General features: G+C 37.1%; 1 protein-coding gene across 1 annotated transcript; it reads left to right on the forward strand.

The window, feature by feature from the left end:
- The first annotated feature begins 355 nt into the window (after positions 1-355).
- On the forward strand, positions 356-5,728 carry LOC143861903 (protein neprosin-like). The gene is made up of 7 exons (XM_077372867.1): positions 356-1,166; positions 1,264-1,350; positions 1,515-1,775; positions 2,406-2,576; positions 2,804-2,857; positions 4,311-4,457; positions 5,143-5,728. Exons 1-7 carry the CDS (start codon positions 945-947, stop codon positions 5,518-5,520), a joined length of 1,320 nt encoding a protein of 439 aa, XP_077228982.1. The 5' UTR covers positions 356-944; the 3' UTR covers positions 5,521-5,728.
- Positions 5,729-10,199: the final 4,471 nt, after the last annotated feature.

Genomic DNA, 10,199 nt, shown 5'->3' on the forward strand with positions numbered 1-10,199 from the left:
CCCTCCTTTTACCACCATACACCCCTCTCCTTATTGATGAATTTATAACATTTCATTGGGAATTGTAACAAATAATCATAAAACTGAAAACTGAAAATTAAGAGAAGGCGTGGTATTACCAAAAGAAGGGGTTGTGAATCATAAATACCAACTTCCTTTTCCATGATTAACAAAGACAGACAATCGGACGCGTTTTATTGCTGCTTCATTTACCCACGCTACTTTAAATTATTTGAGGGCATTTTGGTCATTTGCCTTCATCTCTGGTCAACTTCTGAGTTTCAGGTGTTGGTTGCCACTAATTGTTAATATCTCTTTCATGAGTAAAGACCAATTCGAGAATCGAGAATGGAAACTTACATTTAAATTATCAAAATTTATTGTTTTTTTCTCATTTTTTATTCTCCAATTTGTTTTTTTATTGCATTTATACGGGGAGAAGAGTATTTCACAGCACAGAACAAGGGAGTTAGACATTTAAAACAAGAATAGAAGCCTCTGCAACAATATAAAGAAGAAGAAAAAAAATCAAAAGCTCGTCTTTCCTAGCTTTCCATCATCCGAACCCAAGAAATAAATGAATTACAGTATAGAAAAATACAAGTATCCGTTCCAAAGTCTGCAAATTTAATTGTATTTATGGCAAATTGTGAGGTGGCAGATGCAAATTCAAGGTGTAATTAAGGAGTTGAAAGATGGGTAGGTCGAGTTTTTATAATGCTTTGAAGAAGCTTTCTTTCGGTGGGGTGGTGGTGAAAATGGTGGAGGGGTGCGCATGTTAATTAACTTGTACCCACCATATGTGCAGTAAAAGAGGGGTCCTTTATCCATCGTTTTCTTTCCTCTTGTATGTTAAACTATTAAGAGGGCTCTGAATCATTTGTGTTGTTTCTTACTAGTAATGGAGATCTAACAGCTTTAGTTTTTCTTTGGCACTGAAAGAGATGGAAATGGGAAGGAGAAGGAAAGGAAAGTTAGGTGCTTGTTCTTTAGGTTGTTCTATGTCTCCTTTTCTTCTAAGTGTTCTTCTTCTTGTCCTTGCGATCTTCTTCGATAGATCTACAGCGTTGAATTACACGAATCAAAGGCAAGTGGGGAGCTTGAGGTTAGCCAGAATCCAGAGCCATTTGGACAACATCAACAAGCCTGGTGTAAAGACCATAGAGGTAGAATGAAAGAAAATAAGAGACAAAGAAGTTCATTTTGTGTTTCTTTTTGTTGTGTTTTTTTCATGCTATTAGCTCTTTTGATTGATTTGAGCAGAGCCCAGATGGGGATATCATAGATTGTGTTCCTAGGCACAGACAACCGGCTCTAGATCACCCTTTGTTGAAGCATCATAAGATCCAGGTAAAATAACCTGAGTTTTGCCTTCTTTTCACCACTTTTTCCATATAAAAACCATATATTTAAGCGTTTTCACTACTTTTTTCTTACAGCACTTTTTACGTACTTATTTATAAGCTTCTCTTTTTTCTTATTCACACTCTTATTTTTTGTGTGCTATATATCAGAGAGTACCACCAAGGAGGCCTCGGTTGGGTAAAACTCAGGAGCTAAGAAATTACAACAAAACTGATCAAGGATTAAGAGGTGCATGGCAAACATGGCATCAAAGCGGGGGCTGCCCAAAAGGCACCATTCCAGTGAGGAGAAGCTCTTTGAATGATGTTTTGAGAGCCAAATCTTTGTATCATTATGGAAAGAAGCAGCGTAGTCTCCCTCTTGCTAGGTCTAGTGAAGCACCAGATGTAGTCAGTGGCAATGGCCATGAGGTATTCTTCTTATTCTTCTTGAATTAGCTATTTTTTCTTTTAAAAATGGGGGAAAGAGCCCATGAATTTGCTTTTCTTTTTAAAAGCTCGGTTGAGTTGTAATTGGTTTTTGGAATCTTCTATACTTGCCTAGAATCTGTGGGGTCTGATGGGAAGTGAGATTTAGAATTTTAGAGTAGATTGACTTAAAACTCAGCAGACTTCCATAGAAAAAAGTCTAATGAAAACAAGTATAGACATTTTTTTTATGTTCATGTTAGTCAATATTAACCAAAGAAAAAAAAAATTATTTTACCCAATACTTTAAATGAATACACAGAGTTGCAGTATACAGACACCATCCCCACCCTACCTTTCAATCTGTGCACCTGCTCATGGATCTAGGTTATTGAAATGATCCTAACCGTCTAATTAATGAAACTTTTTGTGGGCCCTTGTCAATATCCTCTATGGACCCTCTACAAGTGAGGTATTGATCAAACAATCAGGAAGATCTCTGGGATCAATGGGATGTGCATCTATTGGGAGTAGACATGTTAGATTATACACTCAATTCTGGTGTATATATAGTGATATACCGAATTGTTTGATACATTGCTGTTAATTTTTATTTTATTTTAAATTGTGTAGCATGCAATCGCATACACAGGAGCATCGCAAGAAGTGTATGGAGCCAAGGCTACAATAAACGTGTGGGACCCTTCCATTCAAGTGGTGAACGAGTTTAGCCTATCTCAGATTTGGATCCTTTCTGGGTCATTCGACGGTTCTGATCTCAACAGTATAGAAGCTGGTTGGCAGGTATTCTTCCACTACTATATATTAAAAAAAAGACGTGAAAAAATGAAGGAAATGATACCCCCTTTCCTAGTATTTCGCCCCCCTTTTGTTTGTCTTTAACTGAAACTGGCTTCATTTTCAGTAAGACACGAACAAAAAGTGGTGCAAACGAAGATGTTTTTAGGAAGAGGGAAGAAATGCATTGAGCAGAATAAAATATTTTCTGAAGCTTGGATTTTTGTAGTCAGGTCAGCCCTGAGCTTTACGGAGACAGCAGGCCGAGGTTATTCACGTATTGGACGGTCAGATCTCTTCCTAGAAATTCCTCTCATATCTCTATATATAATTTTCACTTAAATTGCATGTGTTTCTCCCTACTAGCTCTCTTTTTTTTGGGTCAACTTGGTTAAGGGTACAGTGGTTTAAGAGTGTGTGATTTGGCAAGGTCTAGCTTCCATCGCCACCGTACACTTGGTTGGTGGGCACAATGATCAAGGACCGTCCATCTCATGTACTACATCATTGGAGATTGGCCATGATCTGAAAATCACACCGATCTGATGATTTTGATCAAACTATAACCCCATCTAATTAGTCTGTTTTTTGGCCTGCTCTTAAGTCTAAATCCATGTTGGTCCCACTTAATAGACGGCACCAGACCCATGGATTATTAGCCAAACACATCTCAATCTACCAAACCAAAGAGAATGCTTGGAGTAAGAGGAATGCTAGAGCAGGGTGAGACCTCATTATACTAGTACTTTGGACTCCACCTTTGGTTGATGCAGATTGTCCACCTGGTACTTCTTCTAGTGGATCTTGAAAAGCCCAAAAATCACAAGAACCATACAATCCTAACTAGCAATCAAGGCCTGTTTGTTTGGGATTTTTAGAACCGATTGTGAGTCCAAAAATGATTATTGGATTCAAATTGAAACCATTCTAAGCCCTTGTTTTTTTTTAAGGAAAATGGTTTTCCTCTTCCCAGCGGTTTTCTATTTTTTATACATCCCACCGTACAGCAACCGTGAAATTTTTTTTCGTGGAATATTAGCATTCAAAGTGTTGAGAGAGGGGCAGGGAGAGTGGGAAAGGAGAGAATTGCGAGGGCATGAGAGATGCTGCGAAGTGGCGGAAAATTTGGGAAAAGAAAAACTCTATTAATTAAAAATAGAGTTTTATCTTTCCTCTCCTAACTCATGCCCTCTCAATTCTCTGTCTCCCACCCTCCTTCCTTCTCTCCCACCACTTGATAAACCAACATTCCATGGAAAAACTTTTAGGGCCCGTTTGGATACCTCATGCATTTGTATTTTGATTTGGATTTGAGTTTTGGATACAAACTACATCAATCATCTTCATGATCATGTTTTGAGGGAGAGAGAGAGAGAGAGAGAGAGAGAGAGAGATGGATGGTTGCTTTCGGAGCAACGTCTAGGAGCAGCGACGGTGAAGGAAGTTGCCACAAATATTGATTTCCAAATAATGTCTCGTCGGAATTTTTTTCACTGCCGTAGCTGATTTGGAAATCTAAAGGATCTGATCCAGTTCAAAATATGAACTAAATCCAAATCTTAATCTTGTGGTATCCAAAACGTGGCCTTATGGTTGCCAAACATGACCTACAACAACAACAACAACAACAACAATGTTAAAGTATAAAAGATTAACTGATGCCATCTCCAACAGCTTAAGCTTTTGGAGTAAATATTGGTTGTTTCACATAATAATAATTAGTTGGTGATTATGTTACAGAGCGATGCTTATGAAGCAACGGGTTGCTACAACCTTCTTTGTGCCGGATTTGTACAGACGCATAACAGGATAGCCATTGGAGCTGCTATCTCTCCAGTTTCCTCCTTCTCTGGAAACCAATTTGACATTACCTTACTCATTTGGAAGGTAAAATACAACTAAACATGGTATTATTTTTTGGAATTGTGTATAGCTGATTATAATTCCGCTAGTGTGTTGTTTTCATTATATTCAATCCCAACTTGCCCACCATTTAAAATAGGAAAAATCTCAGTATTTTCTGAAAAAAAATTACCATATGAGGTTAAGTAATTCTCTTCAAAAAATTTGAAGTAATAAAATAACCATTCTCGAGCCCAAAACTTATCATTGTACTCAAAAATTGTAGTGCAATGCTAGGACCGTGCAATTATGAAAACATCGTTGGCACTACCATGTTTTGATAATGGGACGAATTCACCTTGTCTTTTCCCAAAAAAGCTGTTCTATTTATTAGAATTCCCAAAAAAGTGCCCAACAACCTATTAACAAAAGAAAAGACAAGATTAATTTGTAATGCAAAGGTCTATCAGTTGCCTCTCAAAAATATTAACTTTTTTTCTCAATTTTCATAACTCTTTTATTTTTATAATTTCAATTTAAAATGTAACCTTAACAGATAAATTCTATTTAAAAATAATTTTACTTTTCGGTGCCATTTTATGACATAAATTTTTGTTTTTGACATATTTTAAGTTTATATGTTATACTGTAGTTTTACCGTGTATGAATGTGTGGTTGGATTAGTAAGTGGTGATAAGTTATTTCAGCTCTAATTTTCAAGATTACTCAGGATCCCAAGCTAGGCAATTGGTGGCTGGGCTTTGGGGACAACACACTTATCGGTTACTGGCCCACGGAAATTTTCACACACCTAGGAGACCATGCTAGCATGGTAGAATGGGGCGGCGAGGTAGTTAACACGCGGTCTAATGGCGAGCACACATCGACCCAGATGGGCTCAGGCCACTTTGCCGAGGCGGGGTTCGGCCAATCAAGTTATTTTCGCAACCTAGAGATCGTGGACTCAGACAACAGCCTTAGCTCTGTAGAGTCCATCTCCACATTGGCAGAGAACACCAATTGTTACAACATCAAGAACTCCTACAACAATGAGTGGGGGACCTACTTCTACTATGGTGGGCCCGGGAATAATCCTGAGTGTCGGTGAAGATGAAGATCAAGGGGTGGATCTTATTTTGGTGATTAAGCCCTCTTAGTTTCTAATTACAATTCTTTATATGAAATATGTCATCTTCCAGTGTGCATCATAGCAAATATTTATTGTACTGTTGTAATATCAAATGTCAGTTCCTCAATGTTTTGTTGGCCTTAAGAGAGGTATTGTGGTTTGTAGTTTACACCATTTTATTCTTTCATTGAGCTGGTCTTCTATGGAAGTATGAAGCTAGAATTTCAGCTAATTTCAAGATAGGTTGTGGCATTTAAGGCAATGTTTGGTAGCCTTGAAAGCTTTTTCTATGGAATATTAGTTTATCAAGTGGTGAGAGAGGGCTAGGGAGGGTGGAAGATGAGACTTGAGATCGTCTTATGACCGAGGAGAGGGTAAGAAATGGCTAAAAAGTAGGGAATAAATAAAGGGAAATGATATCAGCACTGCAATTTTTTATAATTCCGCTCAAGTTTGTTGTCTCTTAGTATTTAAAAGGCATGTGAGAGCTTTTTGGGAACTGTAATAACCTTTTGATAGCCCTTTAAATACTAAAAAGACAAGAAACTCCAGCGGATATATCAAATCATTGCAGTGGTGATATGATTTCCCTAAATAGATTATATTTGATTAGAGTTTTTCTATTTCTTGTTTTTCAGCCATTTCTCAGCCCCACCTCACTCATGCACTTTATACTCTCTCTCCCCTTCTCACACCATTCCTCCCCTTCTCTCACAACTTGATAAACTAAAATTTCATGGAAAAAAATTTTCATGTCAGCCAAACATGGCCTAAGGGTTTGTTTGGATAGAATTTTTCTAGAAATGTCTGGAAAGGGAAAATATTTCTAAAATTTCCTCCTTTTTTTACACATGAAAAAACAGAACTTGAACCAACTCTCTTCAATTTTTATTTAGAGGGACCAACAATTTGTGTTGATATCCCACTAAGTAAAACATAATCATATTGATTTTCTCTACATCAGAAATGTTTTTCTTGCAATCCAAACAGGGCCTTAGTAATGAACTCCGGTTTAAGAAAAACGAGAAAAATAAAATAAAGGTAAAAAAAATGTCACTCTTGTTTTGATAATGACACTCACTTTATCTAACACTTTTCTGATCGGCTGTTTATAGCTTAGGGGGCGACAAATATCAATACGGCTTGTGATTTATCAATTTCATTTGTTTTCTTAAAAATGACAGCATTTCCACCCACTTGTCTTTTTCTTGAAAATAGTGTCATTTTCATGAAAAGGCAAAGGAAATGCTTAAAATGGAGGTGGAAATTTCACTTACAAATAATCTTTGCATGTGAAGGATTTCTCACCTCTAATATAAGGTTCCTTAATCCTAAGAAACTTAATACTTTAAAAATTCCATGAAAGTTCTCCATTTTTCCAATCCTTCATATTTTACCTAATCTTAATAGACATCTTAATCATTATTTTAATCCAATAATCTATCTAGCCCTTTTTTCAAAGTATTCAAAAACTTTCATTTTCTATGTTCCTTCAAAATAAAGAAGAGAAAAGGACACATGGTTTTCAACATTTGCTTGTGATTTCTGCCCATTTTTGGATGGAAGAAGCTAAGAAACTTGGAAGAATAGAAATAAGAATTTAAATAGAAAAGTCAAGAGCCTTGTTCTTGGAAAGTAGGCATGTGTTTGTTTAAAACAATAAAAAAAAAATATTTTTGCCCAAAATCCATTCAAAGAGAAGCATTCAAGACGTTGTATGAATTTCTAGATCTGCATTGCTTTGCTCTCTGTGCACTAATTAATTGAATGTAACGTTTCACATAGACATAAGAGAATTGAGAGAGTCAGAGAGAATGGAAAATTTTTAAAAAGGGCCCAACTGATGTGAAGGAAGTAAATGGGTGGGGAAGTTGGGAGATGAGCCATCAATATCTTGTCACTTGAGAAATGAATGTTCAGAACATGGGACCACATTAAATTTGTGACTCACCCTACAAAGATATAATTCAAGAGGTGGGCCCCTACTATCTTATGAATGGATCACTCTAAGCAATTTGCAATTACTCAATATTTCTTTTTAGCCCTTTCCAGCCACGCGCGATAGCACTCCTTACCCCGTTCAAATTCCTCACCGGGCAGCCTCCCTCAAGGCCTCAACTATGCTCACATGCGTGTTTTTGGCTGTAAATGCTTTGTTTAAACCAGGCCTTTCAAATCTGAAGGGAGTCTCCTCAAAGATTCGTTTGATTCCAGGACAAGGGTTGTGGTCCGAGGCAATGCATGGCAATCTCCGGACACAAGCATCTGGGAACATACCTCACCAGTCAGGGTTGGCCAAGAATCGTATTATCTTAAAAGAAATCGATACATAGGGTATGTGCTTTTTGATCCGAACCGTTGATCTTGTGAGCTATTAAAGGACATATTATTTATCATGCTTGATTAAAGGTCTAGAATCATCCTATGAGGGTGGGACCAAGGGGCAATAGGGCGGACTTATATGTGGCAATCTTAGAAAAGACGGGGATAATTGAAATCTTTTATCCAATAAATATGTTGGTCAGTAGCTGATTGTGACCAAAAACCGTATAGATTATGATGAGAGCTTGGGATATTCACCTGCCTTCATTAATTGATTTTAATTGAAGCAGCTTCTCATCCATAGCCACAAGTAGAACAGCGAAGCAATGAATTAATTTTTTTTTTTTCCCTCAGGAGGTTGAGAGGGATTGAGCAATGAGAGGGTAAGAAAAGCCTGAAAAACAAGGAAACAAAAGACTCAACCCCAAACATGATCGACTTTTTCCTTGTTTTTAAGCCGTTTCTCGCCCTTCGCTCATTCGTGCCCTCTCAACTCTCTCCTTCTCCCATCCGCACTGCCCTCACCACTTGGCCAATGTAATTTATCATAAAAAAAGAGCATAGAGCATAATGTGTAAAAGGTGCTTAAAACGCGTTTAAAATGTTTTCTGTCGTAAAAAGTTTTAAACAGTAATTAACAGCGAACCTACAATACGGCAAAACGCCGTTTAAAACAAAGTTTTGCAGACTATGGTTGGGATATTGTAATTTATGTGAAGAATAGGGTCCAGTGGGGTTGCAATTTTCCTAAGAAATAGGGAAAATATTCAACTTAAAAAAAATCCATGAAAAAATGAATCAGCCAAACACTTAAAAACTCAGCATTAACACTATACTTTGGAGTATACTTATCAATTCTCTCACTTGGTTGTACTTAATCCTCTGATGTGTTGAACTATCATTTTACCTAATCTGTATCTATCAGTAAGAACCTAATCACTACCCAAAAACCTTTATAACCCTATAACCTGTTACCGATAAACTACGCAAAAACCTTTTATGTGACTGATTAAACATAAATCACTTCTTAAGAGTGAAATTATAGGTGCATGAAAATGACAAAATTAGAACCACCAATTAAGAGAATAAAATCGAAAATATACCCCACACAAGTATTTTACAAAATTTAATGTAGGTGGAGATCGGTTTTATTTTAACTTAGTAGATAACTTAGTTATATAAGCACATAATGAAATCCATTGGAAGTAGATGGCAACTTTAGAGCAGTTTTATTTTCATTTACCTTACTCTTTTTTTTTTACTTTTTATCTCGTCTTTCCTAACATGGTAAATGCTAAAAAGAAAGTCACTCTTATGCTAATGCTCCTTCCTAAAATACACTGAATGCCTCACTTTTCCCTCATTTACGTGATCTTGATCCCGAATACTAAAAAAAAATAGTCACTTTTTGAGAAGCTACTGCTGGATCAAATACCAAGCGTAGTACCTGCACCGTACAAAGGCCTTATTGTTGTAAGGCATTACACCATATAATTTCTAACTAAAAGAAACTTAGTAGGCCCCACTTTTCCCTTGTACAGGCGATCAGATGCCTTTGGAAGCGTTGATTTATGTGACACGTATATTTCACAGATTGAAAGACCCACTAGTGGTGGAAAGTGTAGTTAAGGAAAGTTCATGAGTTACCCACAACTTTACTGAGAGAAGGGGAAAGATATTACTAGACAGAATACTTGTCATTCTCATGCAGGGAAAACTACTCTTGGGCCACCATATCTCCACTACATGAAGACCATCTTAGAGCCTAGTTTGAGACTAGAGATCCCTGTTAGAGGAATGGGTTTTAATACCAACGGATTCAAAACATTAATACGGCACGAAGTCTAGGCCTAGTTTCTGGAGATTAGCTCTGAAAATTTGGAGTGTCTATTGTTGGCCCCACTGAATTGCATGTTGGCTGCCACAAAACAAGTGGAGAAGAACATTATGCTGAAAAGCAAAGGGGAGTAACATACCCAACACACAATATTTGCTGCTGGCAGATATCAAATGACTATGCAGTCCCCAACTAGCCCTAATATCAGTGGCATATATCAGATTTTTCATCAAATGAATTGAAATTTGGCTATAAGCATTAAGATTGAAAGACATATGTTATATCTATGCTGGGTGAAATTGGGTGAGGGATCACAGAAAACATCATCTTCAGAGAGTAAAGCACAGGCTCCCCAAAAAGCTAAAGAGGGGGGCTAAAAAGGCAACAGAGTGGAAGTATTTCATGCTTTCTTTCGGTTTCATTTTGATTCATCCCAAGTTACACTGATAATCGCTCCAAATCGAACACAACGAATTCTTTAGAGCAGCGGGTTTTGGCT

The sequence above is a fragment of the Tasmannia lanceolata genome, unplaced genomic scaffold, assembly GCF_043159265.1.
Source record: "Tasmannia lanceolata isolate RefF3 unplaced genomic scaffold, GAP_Taslan_0.1 ptg000037l, whole genome shotgun sequence".
Classification (NCBI taxonomy): Eukaryota; Viridiplantae; Streptophyta; class Magnoliopsida; order Canellales; family Winteraceae; genus Tasmannia; species Tasmannia lanceolata.

What these genes read in the sequence shown, in the direction of transcription:
- LOC143861903 (XM_077372867.1), top strand. Translation starts at nt 945, where the DNA reads ATGGAAATGGGAAGGAGAAGGAAAGGAAAGTTAGGTGCTTGTTCTTTA. An exon ending in TGAAGCATCATAAGATCCAG is followed by an intron (nt 1,351 to 1,514) that starts GTAAAATAACCT and finishes GCTATATATCAG; the next exon opens with AGAGTACCACCAAGGAGGCC. An exon ending in TCAGTGGCAATGGCCATGAG is followed by an intron (nt 1,776 to 2,405) that starts GTATTCTTCTTA and finishes TAAATTGTGTAG; the next exon opens with CATGCAATCGCATACACAGG.